The sequence below is a fragment of the Bubalus bubalis genome, chromosome 1 (assembly GCF_019923935.1).
Source record: "Bubalus bubalis isolate 160015118507 breed Murrah chromosome 1, NDDB_SH_1, whole genome shotgun sequence".
NCBI classification, from domain to species: Eukaryota; Metazoa; Chordata; class Mammalia; order Artiodactyla; family Bovidae; genus Bubalus; species Bubalus bubalis.
The window spans coordinates 155,738,579-155,759,684 of record NC_059157.1 but is presented as its reverse complement, the minus strand read 5'-3'; the positions used below and the strand labels follow the sequence as shown (position 1 = coordinate 155,759,684).

The 21,106-nt window shown below is 36.8% G+C and overlaps 1 protein-coding gene across 4 annotated transcripts in view; it reads left to right on the top strand.

Moving 5' to 3' along the window:
- LEKR1 (leucine, glutamate and lysine rich 1) overlaps positions 1-21,106 on the top strand; it is a 211,935-nt gene that overhangs the window by 48,001 nt on the left and 142,828 nt on the right. For all 4 annotated transcript variants that reach the window (XM_006077373.4, XM_025289356.3, XM_006077372.4 and 1 more), the window contains one exon: positions 16,421-16,540. In XM_006077373.4, the coding sequence (XP_006077435.2) occupies positions 16,421-16,540 (120 nt within the window). The remainder of the gene's footprint in view (positions 1-16,420; positions 16,541-21,106) is intronic.

The following is a 21,106-nucleotide window of genomic DNA, read 5'->3' as shown; positions in this document are numbered from 1 at the left end:
CAAATCTGAAGCCAGTTTGGAAGGAGTTAGAAGGAGATGAAAGAGATTTGCTGTGGAAGCTAGAATATTAAGTGCTTTGGCAAGCATTTGTATTTTCTCTCAGGAGGAAAGGAGCGGAGCAGTATGCCAAATTCTTACGGTGCTGAAAGACAGAGACTAACTGGGGTTGATTGTGAAAACATTTTATGCCCATGAAAATAAAGTTTCTTGAGAATTACCACTAAACTCTTTCCCTCTGTTAAGTCCTGGGTTTTGTGAGGGGATTAAAAAAAAAAAAAGTATGTTTGGGAATATGTGTAAAGTTAATCTTCTGCTTAACTTTCCTTCATGTGATAACATTTTTAGCTGCAGCTCACTTCCCTTTCTTGATAAGGCCATTTCCCACTCCTCAATTCCTGTCAATCTCCAGTAAGTATCAATTTAATCAAGACAGAAGTCAAAGTACAATATGCAAATAAAAATCCATCTTCCAAAGTGATATGCAAATAAATAATCACATGCACAAAATCAGAGTAAAGTATGGTCAACTCCATGTCAGTAGCAGGATAGGTTCAAATCCTGGCTTGATCTTTGCTGGTTATATGGCCTAATTCAGCTTGCTTATCTCTCTGCCTCTTCATTCCCTTATCTGTCAAATGGGGCTGGTAGTGAATTAACCTCATAGGAGTATTGTGATGTTTCATGTAAATATTTAAGCACAGTGTCTGGCACTTGGTAAATGCTCAGTGGAGTTCCTTATTACTTTTGTTGTTATCGTTGTCATTGTTATAAAAGTTTTCTGAACTGTAGGAAAAGATGATTTTGAAAAATAAACATTTTAATATCAATACAAGGGCAACTGTATTGTATATAAGTTGTATATATAGTGTATAAATTGTATATTGTATATAAAGCAATATAAAGTAGCATACTGAACTAACTCATTTATTTAAATGCCAAAATTAAGAGAAGTGAAATCTCACCATTTGTAATTGACCTCAAAATTCAGCATTATTTGCCAAGAGCAATCTAATTTTAGTACATATTCAGTTTTAATTCATTGAGTATATATAAATAATAAAACCAGGATGACAAAGCATTATGTGCTTTAATACTTCACCACTTCGATTTAATAACCCTTAACCTAATGTTAAGGGTTATTTAATTAACCCTTAAGGGTTATTAGGTTAACCCTTAACCTAACGTTAAGGGGGAGCCTGGTGGGCTGCCATCTATGGGGTTGCACAGAGTCGGACATGACTGAAGCGACTTAGCAGGAGCAGCAGCAGCAGCAATCTAATGTTGGGTTTTCTAGGTAGAGCAGTGGTAAAGAATCAACCTGCCAGTTCAGGAGACACAAGAGACGTGGGTTCTATCCCTGGGTCGGGAAGATCCCCTGGAATAGGAAATGGAAACCCACTCTAGTATTCTTGCCTGGAAAATTCCATGTACAGAGAAGTCCATGGGGTCACAAAGAGTCAGACATGACTGAGCACACACACACAGCACAAACCTAATGTTATACTTTTTAATTATTTCTAAATGTAAATAGTTTGTACTTATTCTGAAGTTGTAAGTCATTATTAAATTAATATTTCCATCATAAATAATGCAGATAAACTAAAGTGCATTCTTTTGTTCCAACTGTCAGAAATTCCTCGTTAGTATATTTGGAGTCAGTTAAGTTGTAATATTACATTATATTTATCAGGCAACTCTGAGGTGTCTCTATGCTGTTAAGTGAGATCAGCATTATCAGTTCACCCCTGATATCAAAGAGCATTTCTTTGACAGAAGGTATGTAAGAAAAGAGGCAGCAACCTTGAATATGGGCATTTATTTTCTAAAAGCATGTTTGTATTTTACCAAAGCAAAGTGCAGTATTTATGGGAAACTAGATAAGCATCTTTATATTTGTTTATACTGTGACACTCCAGAAGAACCTTTTTTAAGTTATATAAGTTTCAGGTAAACAGAATTATGATTTGACATGTCTATACACTACAAAGTGATCATCACTACAAATCTAGTAACCATCCATCACATACAGTTGACCCCCTTTACTTGTTTTGCTCACCCCTCAACATCTTTCCCCTCTGATAACCAATAATCTGTTCACTGTATCTATGAGTTTTTGTTTTGTTTGTTTGTTTTATATTCCACATATGAGTGGAATTATAAGCATTTGTCTTTGACTTATTTCACCTAGGGCTTCCCTTGTGGCTCAGCTGGTAAAGAATCCGCTTGCAATATGGGAGACCTGAGTTCGATCCCTGGGTTGGGAAGATCCCCTGGAGAAGGGAAAGGCTACCCACTTCAGTATTCTGGCCTGGAGAATTCCATGGACTGTATAGTCAATGGGGTCCCGAAGAGTTGAACACGACTGACCTACTTTCACTTTCACTTTTATTTCACTTGGCATAATGCCCTCAAGGTCCATCCATGTTGTCACAAAATGGTAGGATTTCATTCTTTTAGTTGTTGAGTAGTATTCCATTGAGTGTACATACCACAGCTTCTTTATCTGTTTATCCTTCAGTGGACACTTAGGTTGTTTCTGTATCTTGGTTATTGTAAATAATACTGTAGTAAACACAGGGCTGCATTTATCTTTTCGAATTAGTGTTTTTGTGTTCTTTGGATAAATACCCAGAAGTGGAATAGCTGGGTCATGTGGTAGTTGTATTCTTAATTTTTTGAGGAATCTCCTTTCTGTTTTCCATAGTGGCTGCACCAGCTTATAGTCCCACCAAAAGAATATGAAAGTTCCCCTTTCTCCACATCCTCTCCAATATTTGTTATTCCTTGTCTTTTTGATAATAGCCATTCTAACAGGTATAAAGAGTCACCTACAAATTGGTGCTTGCCATCTATCTCAACAAGAATCAAATTATGAGCCACTGCAGCTGTTGACCTTCAATACCCCCGAAGGGAGTTCAGTATGGAGATCAGGAATGATGCACTCTGTGCTCTGAGAAAAACTGGTGGAACAGGATTTCAGATAGATAGATACTTTCAGGAGATAATTTTATGAACCCAATTCTTGCATCTCCAAATATCTAGAAAAGCAGTCAAATCCTTCATGGTGACATCTGCTCCTCGTAATATTCACAAGACTAGCAGAAATCTTCTGCAAAATAATATGAGGATGATTGCATGTACCAAAATCATGTATATACTGACCTTCCCCGCTACCTCTTTGGAGCCGTTTCTCAAAGCTGAAATGCTGTCTCCTGGGCTATAGTCCTCAAATAAAACTTAACTCACAACTCTCATGTTGTGCATTTTTTTTCAGTCAACAGAGGTGATATCTTATTGTAGTTTTGATTTGCATTTCCCCGATGATTAGTGATACTGAGCACCTTTTCATATACCTATTGACTTATTTGTATGTCTTCTTTGGAAAAGTGTCTGTTCAAGTCTTTTGTCCACTTATAAATCAGGTTATTTGTTTTTTGAGATTGAGTTGTATGGATTTCTTATATAGTTTGGAAATTAACCCCTTATTGGATATATGATGTGCAAGTATTTTTCTCTTCATCCATAGGTTTTTTTTTTTTTTTTTTTTTTCAATTTGATGATAGTTTCCTTCACTGTGCAGAAGCTTTTTAGTTTAACATAGTCCCCATTGGTTTATGTTTGTTTTTGTTTCCCTTGCTTTTGGAGACAGGTGCACAAAAACATGGCTAAGACTAAAGCAATGAGGTTACCACTATGTTTTCTTCTAGGAGTTTAATGTTTTCACATTTTACATTCAAGTCTTTAATTCTATTGAACTCAGGCCTGGAGTCAGAATCGGTGTCCTAACAAGCAAGAGAGAGAGGAGGGAAGAGAAAGGCTTGAGGGCAGGAGTCGAGTCTCTTAAGTGGCGGAATCACATGGCAATAGTTGTGAAGTAGAGTAAGTACTGACTGATGCTCTCAATCAGTGAAAACATCTATAAGTTGAACTGTATAGGCAAAACAAGATTCTAAAGGAGAGGACTGATAGGAGGAGAGGGTTCTCCTCACATGTTCCTGAATTTCAGTCTCTGTGCAAGTTTCTTAGTGACTTCTGACAGAGCAGTCTTTCTAAAAGGCAAATCTGATTCCTGCCTCAAATCCTCCAGTGCCCCCTAGCACTGAGGGAAAAGTGCACATTCCATAACATGGCTCACATGATCTTCAGTTTGCTCTTAATTGTTTTCACTCCACAGGAACCACCAAGAATTAACCAGAATATGCTCTTCTCTCAAGCTTCTCTGGTTTGGCTAATACCCTTCCGAAATTCCTCGCTTGTTAGGCCCTCCTCTGCCCTACACTAACCCTAATTCATCTTTTACCAATATAACTTCCTTGACTGAATTCTTCTCTGTGCTTACATAAAATTCTATGCATGCCTGCTGTTATAGTACTTAACCTTTAGTGCCGGTTAACCAACCAGCGAGTCTTCTGAATTAACTGAAGTTCTTTGATAAATGAATAAATGAATAGATGAGACTGAGTGGAGAGAATTATTGCTAATATTTAGCCTGGTTTGATGGTCAGGTTGTTTGAAGTGCCTCAGGTCCGCTAATGATAGCTTCCTGTTTGCAGTAAAGTAGCTATTCAGAAACTTTCAAGAGGTCTTCCTTAGTCGGCTTCTGTTTTTCAGTAGAGCCCTTTGTGGGATACTGGAGCCTTGTAAGGTCAAGATATATAGGAGAGTCTCTGTTACTGAGGGGCTCTGGAATTCTAACTATGCCTTTGCTGTCAGGGGAGGTTTCAGGTTCTAAATTTTGGAGAGTAGAGAAGTCTAAAATAATGTAGTTTTGTAGTTTTGTCTTCAAGATCATGGTGAAGAACTAGCATTGGACAAACCTTCTTTGGCTATTAATTTTTATTCATAAATCTTGAAGTTCATGGCATGGGCCTCTTGGCAAATAATCTGAATATCAGATAGATCAGACTTTGTGAATTTAACTATGGGATAACTTGTGGGTATGAGAATATACTGTTCACTAGGTCCCTTCACATGTCTTTTGGATTGGCGTCAGTTCAGTTCAGTTTAGTCGCTCAGTCGTGTCCGACTCTTTGCGACCCCATGAATCGCAGCACGTCAAGGCTGTATATTATCACCCTGCTTATTTAATTTATATGCAGAATACATCATGAGAAATGCTGGACTGGAAGAAACACAAGCTGAAATCAAGATTGCTGGGAGAAATATCAATAACCTCAGATATGCAGATGACGCCACCCTTATGGCAGAACGTGAAGAGGAACTAAAAAGCATCTTGATGAAAGTGAAAGTGGAGAGTGAAAAAGTTGGCCTAAAGCTCAACATTCAGAAAACAAAGATCATGGCATCCGGTCCCATCGCTTCATGGGAAATAGATGGGGAAACAGTGGATTGGCCTTACTGATCTTTAATAATCAAAATATTAACATTCAACTTCACCAAGATTATAGGAACAGCATCCTTAAGTGCAGTACTATCACTCTTCTTTCAAAATCAAATAAATTGTCTAGGTTTGGGGTAGAAAATTGGTTTTTGGGTAGTGAATGTGCCCCAGTTGTTTCTTGCAGGTTAGAAACAGGATTGGGCTCATTGGCCTGCCCAAGGAGTCTAAGTTGAAAGCAGTGGATCAAGGGTGAACTTAGAGATGAAACAAAGGGTCTGGAGTTGGAAACCACTTTGGTTATCAAGAAAGCTTGTAGAGCCGAGCCTGAGACAATCCCTGAAATATTGTGTAGGAGAAGGAAGTCTTTAATGGAGCAGAATACCTCCTGGGCAGGAGTCCCTCTGAAGGGGACAGCTTATGTGGCCAGATGTGAGTCCTTTTCAGGGCTCAGTAAGGAAAGAAGAATCTCTGTTCTTGTTGGGAGGACCTGCTGATCTGGTCGACTTTCTGCCTTTTGTGGATATGTTCTGACACTCTATTGAAATGAACATTACTTTAAATAAAAAGTTATCACATAGAATGGTTATTAAATTAATACTGAAAATAGAAGTATGTTCAAAGGGATTCCTGAGAAATGTTACTAAAGAAGTATTCTGTGGTCAGATTTTAAGTTTGAAACATACTCTACATCTGTCTTCTTTTGGTGATTTTTTTTACATATTAGCATACTAAAAGCTGTGAGAAGTCTTACGATAAAGAAATCTGTTTTTTGCAATCATAGTTTCCTATGAAGCCATTAATTGTGGTGGAGGCTTACTGTAGAACACACCTTGACAACACTAAAATAAGGGTTAATGAAACATTTGGTATGGTGAGGAAACTGCTAAATATCAGGCAAAAATCCCTTGATTGGTACTAAAAGGAGATTGAGAAGCTGGAGCTAAACTGTAAAAGCTTAAATCAGAACATCTGTAAAGCATGTTGCATTGGGCCATTTGCATAGTTGGTGCTTGGTCATTTCTTTCTGCAGTTTTACTGTGTTTGTTGGGAAAGGAGATGAAAATGCCCATTCTTGCCAGCTATATGACAGCCAAATTGCTGTCAGTAGGGTAGATATCAACTAATCTTTCAACTAAGGAACCACTGCAATTTTGAAGCAGTCATGGTTTCTCCTTGCCTTCAAGTTTTAATATCTTTGTAACTGTCAGTATAAATTTAGGTTTTTCTCTATGGTTAATGTTCTTTCTAGTCAGATAGACAGATAGATGGATAGATAGATAGAGATAGGTATAGACATTTTTATTTTTTAAAGTAAAAATAGAATTAATTTATTTTACAGGATTCCTCAAGTGAGTGACTGACAACCATCTTTTGTAATTTTGAAAGAATAAAATATTTGAAGTAGCCAAAGGCTCATTCAGCTGGCCTCATTTTAGAAGTAGGCAGAAAGGCAAATCAAATTCCTGTGGAGTAAAACAAGTATCCAGAATAAGTGAATTAAACAGGCTGGGTGGGAACTACAGCACTCAGAAAAGCACGTGCTTATTGCATGAGGCAGCTGCTCCAGGAGACAGAATTGTGGGTTGTTGTTTCTGAATTGCTTGATTTTTACAGAAAAGCAGAGAATATGCATCTTTATGTAAAATCCCTCAAATTTTAAAGTAGTTCTCATTAAAAAAAAAAAACAAAAACACTCTGCAAGTCAAATAAAACATATTCAGGAACTGATTTTCAGCTTCTAAATTAGGCAAACATAAGCTTGTTCACAATGAAGCAGGCCAAAGGCTAACAGTTTTGCCAAGAGAATGCACTGGTCATAGCAAATACCCTCTTCCAACAACACAAGAGAAGACTCTACACATGGACATCACCAGATGGTCAATACCTAAATCACATTGATTATATTATTTGCAATCAAAGATGGAGAAGTACTATACAGTCAGCAAAAACAACACTGGAAGCTGACTGTGGCTCAGATCATGAACTCCTTATTGCCAAATTTAGACTTAAATTGAAGAAAGTAGGGAAAACCACTAGACCTTTCAGGTGTTACCTAAGTCAAATTCCTTATTATTATACAGTAGAAGTGACAAATAGATTGAAGGGATTAGAGCTGAGAGACAGAGTGCCTGAAGACTATGGACAGAGGTCCGTGACGTACAGGACGCAGTGATCAAGACCATCCCCAAGAAAAACAAATGCAAAAAGGCAAAATGGTTGTCTGACAGGCATTACAAATAGCTGAGAAAGAAAAGAGAAGCTAAAGGCAAAGGAGAAAAGGAAAGATATAAGCATCTGAATGCAGAGTTCCAAAGAACAGCTAGAAGAGATAAGAAAGCCTTCCTCAGTGATCAATGCAAAGAAATAGAGGAAAACAATAGAAAGGGAAAAACTAGAGGTCTCTTCAAGAAAATTAGAGATACCAAGGGAACATTTCATGCAAAGATGAGCACGGTAAAGGACAGAAATGGTACGGACCTAACAGAAGCAGATGATATTAAGAAAAGGTGGCAAGAATACACTGAAGAACTATACAAAAAAGATCTTCTTGACCCAGATAACCACGATGGTGTCATCACTCACCTAGAGCCAGACATCCTGGAATGCGAAGTCAAGTGGGCCTTAGGAAGCATCACTGCGAACAAAGCTAGTGGAGGTGATGGAATTCCAGTTGAGCTGTTTCAAATCCTAAAGATGATGCTGTGAAAGTCCTGCATTCAGTATGCCAGCAAATTTGGAAAACTCAGCAGTGGCCACAAGCCTGGAAAGGGTCAGTTTTCATTCAATCCCAAACAAAGACAATGCCAAAGAATATTCAAACTACTACATAATTGCACTCATCTCACATGCTAGCAAAGTAATGCTCAAAATTCTCCAAGCTAGGCTTCAACAGTACGTGAACTGAGAACTTCCAGATGTTCAAGATGGGTTTAGAAAAGGCAGAGGAACCAGAGATCAAATTGCCAACATTCGCTGGATCATGGAAAAAGCAAGAGAGTTCCGAAAAAACATCTACTTTTGCTTTATTGACTATGCCAAAGCCTTTGACTGTGTGGATCACAACAAACTGTGGACAGTTCTTAAAGAAATGAGAGTGCCATACCACCTGATCTGCCTCCTGAGAAATCTGTATGCAGGTCAAGAAGCAACAATTAGGACTGGACATGGAACAATAGACTGGTTCCACATCAGGAAAGGAGTATGTCAAGGCTGTATATTGTCACCCTGCTTATTTAACTTATATGCAGAGTACATCATGCAAAATGCTGGGCTGGATAAAGCACAAGCTGGAATCAAGATTGCTGGGAGAAATATCAATAATCTCAGATATGCAGATGACACCACCCTTATGGCAGAAAGCGAAGAAGAACTACAGAGCCTCTTAATGAAAGGGAAGAGCCTCTTAACGAAAGAGGAGAGTGAAAAAAAACTGGCTTAAAACTCAGTGTTCAAAAAACTAAGATCATGGCATCTGGTCCCATCACTTCATGGCAAATAGATGGGGAAACAGTGGAAACAGTGACAATTCATTTTCTTGGGCTACAAAATCACTGCAGATGGTGACTCCAGCTGTGTAATTAAAAGACACTTGCTCCTTGGAAGAAAAGCAATGACCAACCTAGACAGCATATTAAAAAGCAGAGATGTTACTTTGCCAACAAAGGTCCATGTAGTCAAAGCTCTGGTTTTGCCAACAGTCGTGTATGAATGTGAGACGTGGACTATAAAGAAAGCTGAGTGCCGAAGAATTTTTGCTTTGAAATGTGATGTCAGAGAAGACTCTTGAGAGTCCCTTGGACAGCAAGGAGATCCAACCAGTCCGTCCTAAAGGAAATCAGTCCTGAATATTCATTGGAAGGACTGATGCTGAAGCTGAAACGCCAATACTTTGGCCACCTGATGAGAAGAACTGACTCATTGGAAAACTCCTCGATGCTGGGAAAGATCGAAGGTGGGAGGAGAAGGGGACAACAGAAGGTGAGATTGTTGGATGGTATCACCAGCTGACGGACATGAGTTTGAGTAGGCTCCAGGAGTTGGTAATGGACAGGGAAGCCTGGTGTGCTACAGTCCATGGGCTCGCAAAGAGTCGGACACGATTGAGTGACTGAATTGAACTGAATCAGGGTAATGATTCTTCAGGATAAAAGTAAAACTGCTTTGGCAGAAGAATATATTTTGATAACCAAGTTAGAACTTTAGCAGTAAGATATAAATATCACACTAATTTTTTAAAATAAAAGGAATAGAATGCCACACAAGAGAAAATTGTGTTCACAAATAATTTTGTCTTAAATATTGCTACTCTTCTATACAGTAGAACTTATATGTTAGTGACATTTCCCAATCCTGTGTAATCTCTTGTTGACATTTTTAAAGTTGCCAAAGGTCCTGATAATAGGTAAAGGAGCTTGGGTTCTGCCTCTGGGGTTTTAGAATGCTTATGGCTTTTCTCTGCAAAATAAGAATTCTTTCTAGTTTAATTGAATCCTACGAGATTTACCTACCTACATACGTGGGCTTCCCACTCTCATTGTCTGTTTTCTGGAAAGGTAATGTAATTTTCTGGATGCATTTAGATAGTGATTGATTCCAATAGAGTGGTTACAGCAGCCACTTCTGGTAGTCATATGTCAATGTCTAAAATCCATTTCCCAAGAACTCTTGAAGTACTATCTTGTTTTGATTGATTTCTCTGTTGCAATTCTAATTTTCCCCTTGATAGTTAGATGCCTTTGCCTGTCAGATCTTGGTAGGACACAATCCTGAAAATCCTCCACTCTAATTTTTTCATACCTTGAACTTCCATCTGTCATCTCAGATTGCTGCAAAACCAGTTTGATGGAAAGACTAAAAATAAGTGAATCCTTCAAGCCAAGAGCTTGACAAAAAGAAGTTTAGGTTTCAGGTGGTAAAATACCCGATGATGTGATTGGCTTTCTTGTTGTCTTTTCTAAAGCATTTGACTACAGAATGGAGGGAAGTTAAAAGGACATTTAAAAGTATTTTCCTTTAGAATAGTCTCATTATGAATAATGCCAATAATGATCCAAATGAAAGTATGTAAGAAGAGACAATAATACCTTTCCCAAATTTGTTTTAGAACTCTGGGATTCTTACCACAATCCATTTTAATCAAGTTGGCTAAGGGAAAAACTGGAAAATAGATAAGGGTAATGACTGTGTTGTTCCCATGGTTGCGTTGGCAAGAGGGTTATAATACAAGTCATCTAACTCCCAGTACAGGACTCTGTCCACTACAACATGCTGTTGGTCTTAACTGTTTTCAGGAACACCCTCTGACTAGACAACAGCATGTCCTCACATCAGTCAACATAGTGTTCAAATTCTATGCAGCATTATGACTCTTAGAGAAAACCATGTGCTTGCATAGTACATATTGGATTACAATATTTTATGAATTATTTATTTCATAAACTTAATATAATATATACAATAAAAGTGAACATTAATACCTTTCATGAATGTCATTTTTAGCCAGATCAGTTTGATTGAAAGAAGTAAAGTAGCATTAGCAAAGACAAAACAGAGTGAACTAATGTGACCTAACTTCTCAGGGAGTGTTGTCAGAGGGCTTGAGATGTGATTTACAAGTAATATTCATTTGGGGAATATGACATTATAAAGCTTTAATGTGTATTTTTTTTCCTAATCACAAATAGGAAAATATTTGTAAAAAAAATCTTGAAGTTCTTTTAAAAATAATATGTATTGTTTTTGGCTGTGCTGGGTGTTTGTTGCTGTCCTTTTTGTGTGTGTCGGCTTTCTCTAGTTGCGGTGAGTGGGGTGGGGGCTACTCTTCACTGTGGTGTGTGGGCTTCTCGTTATGGTGGCTTCTCTTGTTGTGGAGTACAGTCTCTAGGCACACAGTCTTCAGTAGTTGCAGGACACAGGCTCAGTAGTTGTGGCTCGTGGGCTCTACACCTCAGGCTCAGTAGTTGTGGTTCACAGGCTGAGTTGCTCTGTGGCATGTGGAATCTTCCTGGACCAGTGATCCAACCTGTGTCTCCTGCATTGGCAGGTGGACTCCCCTCCACTGAACCATCAGGGAAGTCCTAGAATTATTTTCTGGGTAAATCTTAATAGCTGCAATGGGCTTTTTAAAAGAATTTAAATTTTTATATAATTTTAAAGGTTATACTCCATTTACAGTTATTATAAAATATTGGCTATATTCCACATGTTTTATTAAGGAATGTTTATACAAATTTCATTTAACCCCAAAATATACTAATGAGATTAAATTTTCTTCAAATATTTCTGGACTTTTTAACCTATTTATCAACCTTAGATAAACACATATAATGAGATTAGGTGCTTTTTTAATTCTAATTTTATTTTATTTTTATAAAATTTTATTGAAGTATAACATATATAAGAGAAAAATGCACAAATAATACATGTACAGCTAAAACTAAATTTCACAAAGTGAATTTCTCATGTAATCAGCACCCAGATCATGAAACTGAACATTGACATCCTCCTAGAAGCTCTCTTGTACTTATCTCAGTCACCTACTTAAAGGAAACTAGCCTTGACTTACACTACCACGGATTAATTTTGCCTATTTTTGAACTTTATGTAAATGGAATAATAGGGTGTGTATTCTTTTGCCTAATTTTCTTTACTTAGCATTATATTTGCGAGATGCATCCCATCTTGTTACAGGTAACTGCTGTTCGTTCATTCTTATTGCTATTCAGTTTTCCATGGTATGAATATATCATGATGGATTTATCTGTTCTGCTGTGAATAAGCATTTGGCTGTTCACACTTTGGGGCTGTTAAAATCAGTGCTGCCATGAACATTTGTATGAATGTCTTTGGTAAACATTTAAGCACATTTTTCTATTGGATATGTACCAGGTGTGGAAATTCTGGGTCATGGCATTATGCATATGGCCAGGTTTCATAGGTCCTACTATTTAGTCAAAGTAGTTGTGCAATTTACATTCACACAAGGAGTGTTTGGAAACTCTTGTTGACCTGTAAATTACAACTTGCTTTTTGTTTTTTTTTCTTGTTAAGTCTTGGCATTCTTTCCATGCCAGGACATAAAGATCTACTTCATTCTTTTTTTAAAATATAGTATTCCATAGGAACATAGGTTACTTAATGTTTCTCTAATATTGACCATGAAGGTGTTTCATTTTTGTTATATAAAAATTGCATAACTTCTAAAATTTAATGTATATCCACCTTTTTACAACATAGTTTGTAACACAGATACATTCACATGTACAAATTATTCATTAAATATATACAAGTGATTTTATAACTTTTTATTTTGAAATAATTTTAGACTTATAGAAAGTTGCAAAAATAGTACAGCACTATACCAAGCCCCTCCAATGTTAACACATTCCATCAATGTGGTACAATTATAAAAACTAAGAAATTAGCATTGGTATAATACTGTTAACTAACCTACAGATTTTATTTGATTTTATCAATTTTTCCACTGACATCTTTTTTCCAGTCACAATTCAATTTGGGGTCAAATTGAATTTAGACTGATTGCATTTAGACCTCGTATCTTTTTAATCTTCTTTGATCTGTGACAGTTCCTCAGTCTTTCTTTGTCTTTTGTGACTGGAGGTTTTTGAAGAGAACTGGTCAATTGTTTTGTAGAATCTCCTCAATTTGGGTTTGTCTGATGTTTACCCATAGTTTTATAGACATTATTAATTTTTTAGCAAGAATACTACAGAAATGATGTGCCCTTTCCAGTGTATCAAGTCAAAGTGTATATAACCTCAATATGTTTTTTTGCAGATGTTGTTAAACCTTGATCACTTGGCTGAGGTGGTGTTCCCAGCTTCCTCCATTGAAAAATTATCATTTTTCCCTTTATAATTAATAAATGTTAGTTAATTATAATTAATAATATTCTCAAAGTTATTTTTGAGAATATTCAAATATTCTATTTCTCCTTAAACTTTCACCTACTTTTTACCATAGATTTTGCTTACAACAGTTATTATTGTTCTTGTCTAATTGCTTTTTCTTTTTCTCATTCCTTCTATATTTTTTAATTGGAGTTTTTCTGTAAGGAACAACTGTTTCTTCTCTCCTATTTAACTATTAAATTATTTGTTAATGTCAATATGGATTCATTTATTTTGTGGGTTATAATCCAATATTACAGTTATATATTTTGTTGCTCAGTCGTTCCAGTTCAGCCATTAGGAGCTCTTTCACATGGCACCTGTGCCCTTTCAAAATGCCTCTGTCTTCCCTTGAACTCTTCCTTACTTTCAGGCATCATAAAATGTACTAGACTCATCTTAAATTTTTCCTGCTCCACCCCTACCAATGCAGGAGATGTAGGGGACATTGGTTATATATAACCTTGTCCTGTATTTTCCAAGTCTCCTGTAAATATGTTGTCATACTTTCATAATTTAAAAAAAGTTAAAAAATACTGGATTATATAAAAATAAACATATGGTAAAGAAAAAAATGTGATCATGGCATAACATGTAGCACACTAGTGAAGAATAATATCAACACTAGATAGAAAGATTATTTTAACTATATTGGGAGGATGAGGGGAAGAAGGCTCTGTGTGCATGTGGTGTATGTGTGTGCATGTGGTGTATGTGTTTGTGGGTGGTGTGTGTGCATATGTATATATCTCTGTAGGCGTGTAGGTATGTATAGGAAAGTTAATTCTTTTTAGGATTGTGTTAGAGACTGCAAGCTACCCATCCCAACATACATTCTCCTTCCTTCCTTTGTAATAGAATTATGGATATATCTGATGGTTAATCTTTCCAGTTAAAACATTACATTTTTCAGATTCACTTTCAGCTAGGTACAGTCAGATATTTAGGTTCAGGAGAGGTATACAGAGGTACTTCCAGGAAATCTCCTTGAAAGGGATCGAGGAGCCTTCTGCTGCTGGTGGTCTGGAATAGGAAAGTAATGGTCAGTGTTTTTGCCATTATCATAGACCGTGAGAATAATGAACACACACCAATCATAGTAGACCAGAGAGTTGAAAGGATCCTGGGGCTGTGATGATACATTCAAGCTATCATATATCAGCATGGGACTGGCTACCAATACGTTCATCTTATGTAAGATAATATACTTCTGTATATTTAAGTCATCATATTCAGGTCTCAGTTAAGTAGCAGAACCAGAGCTTAACTGATTTGTAATTCACAAGGTAATATCTAAAATGAAATTTAAGAAATAACAGTGTAAGTATGTTATTTAATAATGTAGAGGTAAATACAAAAAGAAAAAAGTTGAAAGTAATTATTTTTGGCAGTAAAAATTGGGGTAAAAGCAAATGATTAATATTTTTTCTAACTCAGTAATATTTGACATTTAACATTTTTACTTTGATAAAAGTTAAACTGTTTGTTTAAGTACATTTTAATTAGTATTTCAAGTAAAAATACATTTTCATTGCAAAAATTCAAACAATACAAAAGATAAAGAGTACAAGTTATGCTTCCCTTCAATATTTGTTGCATTTCTCCTGCCTGTCAGTTCTACTCTCTCCCCAGGGATAATGGCTATTTGGCTTGTCTCTGGAGAAGACAATGGCAACCCACTCCAGTACACTTGCCTGGAAAATCCCATGGACAGAGGAGCCTGGGAGGCTGAAATCCATGGGGTTGTGAAGAGTTGGACACGACTGAGCGACTTCACTTTCACTTTTCACTTTCATGCATTGAAGAAGGAAATGGCAACCCACTCCAGTGTTCTTGCATGGAGAATCCCAGGGACGGGGGAGCCTGGTGGGCTGTCGTCTATGGGGTTGCACAGAGTCGGACACGACTGAAGTGACTTAGCAGCAGCAGCAGCAGCATGTTTCTCTCTATACTTTATCTATATATTCACTTTGCCTATAAAAGAGGCATAGTTTTCTCCTTTTATTTTTATTAAAAGTGGATTTAATTTTTAAAAATTTTTGTTGGAGTATAGTTGATTTATGATCTTGTGTTAGTTTCATGTGTACAGCAAAATGAATCAGTTGTACATATACATAAATCCACAAAGATCCATCTAGTTAAGGCTATGTTTTTTCCAGTGGTCATGTATGGATTTGAGACTTGGACTGTGAAGAAAGCTGAGCGCCAAAGAATTGATGCTTTTGAAATGTGGTGTTGGAGAAGACTCTTGAGAGTCCCTTGGACTGCAAGGAGATCCAACCAGTCCATTCGGAAGGAGATCAGCCCTGGGATTTCTTTGGAAGGAATGATGCTAAAGCTGAAACTCCAGTACTTTGGCCACCTCATGCGAAGAGTTGACTCATTGGAAAAGACTCTGACGCTGGGAGGGATTGGGGGCAGGAAGAGAAGGGGACAACAGAGGGTGAGATGGCTGGATGGCATCACCGACTCGATGGACGTGAGTCTGAGTGAACTCCGGGAGTTGGTGATGGACAGGGAGGCCTGGCGTGCTGCGATTCATGGGGTCGCAAAGAGTCAGACACGACTGCACAACTGAACTGAACTGAACTGAACTCATTTTTAAATATTATTTTCCAGTATAAACATTAAGAGTATTGAGTAGAAGTCCCTGTGCTCTACACAGATTCTTATTAGGTTCTTATTAGTTATTTATTGAGATGGCCAAAAAGTTGATTCAGGTTTTTCCATAAGATGATACGGAAAAACCTAAACGAATGTTTTGGCCAACCCAATATTCTTTATATAGTACTGTGTATATGTCAATCCCAATCTCCCAATTTATTTTTCCCCTTCCTCATTCTCTGGTAACTGTTTGTCTTCTATATCTATGACTCTGCTTCTGTTCTGTAACTAAGTTCATTTATACCCTTTTTTTACATTCCACATATAAGTGATATCATATGATATTTGTCTTTCTGTGTCTGACTTCACTCAGTATGAAAATTTCTAGGGTCCATCCATGTTGATGCAAATGGCATTATTTTGTTCTCTTTTATGGCTGAGTAATATTCCATGTCCTGGCTATTTTAAATAGTGCTGCAATGAAAAAAATGGTTCTAAATTTTTATAAAGTACTGATGAGGAAATATTTAGATTTATAATAGTTGTTATTTATTTATATTTTTAGGATTCAAGATGCAAGCATGAAGTTAAAAAGTTACCAAGATGAATTTCAGAGGGTACAGAAAGAATTGAGTCAGTTGCAACATGAGTTAAAAATTAAACAAAAACAATCACAAATCTTCAGGTAAGATTACCTTAAAAAAATTGAAAGTTATAGTATTGGAAAGGTACACTCATTTAATACTAAGTTTAGAAACATTCAAACACATTTTAATAATATAGTTTCTGTTTTTATATAGCTTAATATTATAGTGTTGTTAAAAAATGTAAACACTTTTTTTTTAAGCTATTATGTCAACTGAATATTTTCACCAGTAACATTTTTTGGGGGGCTGAACTAAAAAGCCTCTTGATGAAAGTGAAAGAGGAGAGTGAAAAAGTTGGCTTAAAGCTCAACATTCAGAAAACGAAGATCATGGTATCTGGTCCCATCACTTCATGGGAAATAGATGGGGAAACAGTGGAAACAGTGTCAGACTTTATTTTGGGGGGCTCCAAAATCACTGCAGATGGTGATTGCAGCCATGAAATTAAAAGACACTTACTCCTTGGAAGGAAAGTTATGACCAACCTAGATAGCATATTAAAAAGCAGAGATATTACTTTGCCAACAAAGGTTCGTCTAGTCAAGACTATGGTCTTTCCAGTGGTCATGTATGGATGTGAGAGTTGGACTGTGAGGAAAGCTGAGCGCCGAAGAATGGATGCTTTTGAACTGTGGTGTTGGAGAAGACTCTTGAGAGTCCCTTGGCCTGCAAGGATATCCAGCCAGTCCATTCTGAAGGAGATCAGCCCTGGGATTTCTTTGGAAGGAATGATGCTGGGGCTGAAACTCCAGTCCTTTGGCCACCTCATGCGAAGAGTTGACTCATTGGAAAAGACTCTGATGCTGGGAGGGATTGGGGGCAGGAGGAGAAGGGGACGACAGAGGATGAGATGGCTGGATGGCATCACCAACTCGAGTGAGTCGGTGGACGTGAGTCTGAGTGAATTCCGGGAGTTGTTGATGGACAGGGAGGTCTGGCGTGCTGCGGTTCATGGGGTCTCAAAGAGTCGGACACGACTGAGCGACTGAACTGAACTGCACTGAACTGAGGGGCACGTGCTGGGTCCTTGTTGCAGCGTGGGTGATTCTCATTGTAGTGGCTTCTCTCTTTGTGGAGCAAGGGCTGTAGAGCACGTGTGGGCTTTAGTAGCTGTGGGTTGTGAGCTCAGTAGTGTGTGGCGCACAGGCTTAGTTTCTCAGAAGAATGTGGGATCTTCCCAGATCAGAAATAGAAGAACCCATGCCCTCTGCATTGGTAAGTGGATTCTTAACCACTGGACCACCAGGGAAATCCTGCCAGTAACATTTAAATCAGGCAAACACCTTGTTCTTATTTTGCAGGGACATTTAGAATGAAAGCACAGTGACGAATTCATTCTCCTCTTGACCAGTATTTCTTGGTGTACGTGATCTCCTGATAGTTCAGTGACATGAAAAGAATAGAATGGAGTAATTTTCTAACTGGATAGTAATAGACTTCTAAATTTCAAAGTTTCCAACATAAAAGGTGTTAAATCTGTTTTTATATAATCTTCGGAGGGTTTATAATAACTAAAGGTAAAACCCAACATTCTAAAGAAAATGGGAAGTATTTTTAAAAATTAAGTATATTGCACATATCAGAAAGAATGATTAATTTTCAAATTGAGTAACGTTTAGCTCTTAGAAAAGTGGAATAAGTTAAATGAATATTACAAAAAGACACAGGTTCAGGTTGACTAAAATAATATGCCAGGTGAACATTTTTAATGTTCTTATTTTTTCCAAACTACTAGTTATTATTAAGAATGTTTTTCTGTTAAAAAAATGATCTGATTAATAATTTATATGGAGTGTCTGGTGAAACCCTGTTAACCATCTATGTTTCATTAATACCTTGCACAAAACTGATGCTTGAATGAATGAATGAGTCTACTCACAAAACATGGCAACTTTTGTCATCAGAAATCTCTGCCTTTTCCTAGAAATCTATATTAAACCAGCAGGATACCACCCAGGTGACCTCAACTCTCCATTTTAGTCAGCACCATCAGTATTCAATCTTGGCTCCAACAATAGCTTTGGCCCAAGTCTGCTAGGGAAACCCATTTTTTTAATGCACAAATGCCATTATGGATGGCAGGATTGACTACATTTCAAAGGTTAGACTAGGACTAAATTAGATAAATTAATGCTGCTTTAGAATACTATGGACATTATGGACTGATACAGCTAGTCTTTATTATTTACATTTTACATGTAATTTGTAGTATTTTAAATTCTTGAAAAAACTTATACATCTTTAAATGCTATTTTTATTCTGTGTTCTAATTTTGTCATCATTTTACTGCTTATTTTTTCAAATGTTTTCAAAAGATCTATGATTTTTATATGAAAGTGAAAGTCACTTAGTCGTGTCCAATTTTTTGTGACCCCATGGACTGTAGCCCATCAGGCTCGTCCACGGAATTCTCCAGGCAAGAATACTGGAGTGGGTTGCCATTTCCTTATGAAAGCTAAAAGATCACAAATTGGGAGTATTGGATCTGATTTATTTTAAAAAGTAGCACACTAAAAATTTTGAAAGTAACCATATAACTAGACACGATGTAAATAAAAGTTTGTGACTGATGAATAAATGTAATTACTGGTTTTATTAATGCTTTCGGTAGTAGGTACATTGCATGGGAAAAAGCAGTCAGGTGGAAATAAAATCAAACCCAAAGTTGTATAATTCAGTGATTTTGTTGCCTTACTAAAGGCTCATTTTAAACTAGTTTACTGATTATTTAAAAAGTATCTACTAGAACATAAAACTTTGAGTTTGCTGTGGATAAAGAAAAGGAGCTTATAATCTCTCTTAAGGTGGTAAGGAAAAGAAGCTTGAGCTTTAGCTACTCAGATGTAATCGTCTTTACCTATGGAGCCCAAAAGGAACTTTCAAGAGATTAGTGAACTATGTCTTTGAGTCACTTTGCTCTTTTTAAATTATCCTCTCATTTGTTTAATTGCGATCAGATTTAATCACCTAGCCTGCAACAAAGTGTTCTTCATGCTTTGTATTTTCCCTAACATCATTTCCAACCTGTCTCTTGCAAAGGGGTGATGAGGAGGAGTAGCTGTGGTTTGCCTCAGTTAGCTCAGCACATCTGCTATTCAGAGTAAAGTGTCTTTTGAGAATGGAAATTAACTTTTGAAAATCTGTAAAATAGATATTAAAAAACAGTGTGAAATATAGGTATACTTCACTTTATGTAAAGAGGGAATGGCAGCCCACTCCAGTATTCTTGCTTGGAGAACCCCATGGATAGAGGAGCCTAGCAGGCTGAGGTCCATAGCGTTGCAAAGAGTTGGATAGGACTGAAGCAACTCAGCATGCATGCATGTGTATAACTCCAATATTCCAAATCAATCTATATTTGAAATATTTTAGACTAATGCTTACTTTCAAAGGATTCCTATTGTGAATCTTCTGTAAATTGTTTGTAATACACTTATCCTTTAATTTTTCTTCTTTGTAAATACATCCAGAGTCTGTCATTTCTGAAATTTTCAAGCCAACTCCCCAAATCTCTCACTTTCACAACTCTTCAGCCACATTAAAACTTCTAGTATTTACTTTTTTTTCTGATTCTCCCAAACATTACTGACTTCTCTTTGTTTTATACCCTTGATACTGTAGTTAATAACCTTATATATTTAAATAGCTTTTGAGATATAAATTACAAACTACAAAATCCACAACCTTTTAAGTGGATAATGTAATGATTTTTAGTAAACCTACTGAGTTGTGCAACCATTACCACTTCCAATATTAGAATATTTGAGTAATCCCGAGGAGACCCTCATGCTATTTGCAGTCAATCTCTATCTTTACCACCAATCCTAGGCAATTACTTATCTTCTTCCTGTTTTTATAGATTTGTATTTTTATGAACAATTCAGTTACATGGAATCCTACAATATGTGTTCTTTTATATCTGATATCTTTCACTGATATTTTTGATGTTCATCTATGCTGTATTTTTTTCCTTTTCATTGCTAAATGGTATTCCATTGTATGAATTTACCCCATTTTATTTTTATTAGTTGAGAGACATTTGTTAGCATTTATTAGTTGAAAGACATTTGGATTCTTTCTGCTTGTTGGTAGAATACTGTTACTATAAACATTCACATACTTTGTGTGGATGTATGTTTCATTTCTTTTGAGTAAATACCTAAGTATCAATAATTTGGAACTACTGAGTTGAAGAGAACGCACTGGTCATAGCAAACACCCTCTTCCAACAACATGAGAAGACTCTAAACATAGACATCACCAGATGGTCAACACTGAAATCAGATTGATTGTATTCTTTGCAGCCAAAGATGAAGAAACTCTATACAGTCAGCAAAAACAAGACCGAAAGCTGACTGTGGCTCAGATCATGAACACCTTATTGCCAGATTCAAACTTAAATTGAAGAAAGTAGGGAAAACCACTAGACCATTCAGGTATGACCTAAATCAAATCCCTAATCATTACATAGTGGAAGTAAGAAATAGATTTAAGGGCCTAGATCTGATAGACAGATTCCCTGATGAACTATGGACAGAGGTTTGTGACATCGTACAGGAGACAGGGATCAAGACCATCCCCAAGAAAAAGAAATGCAAAAAAGC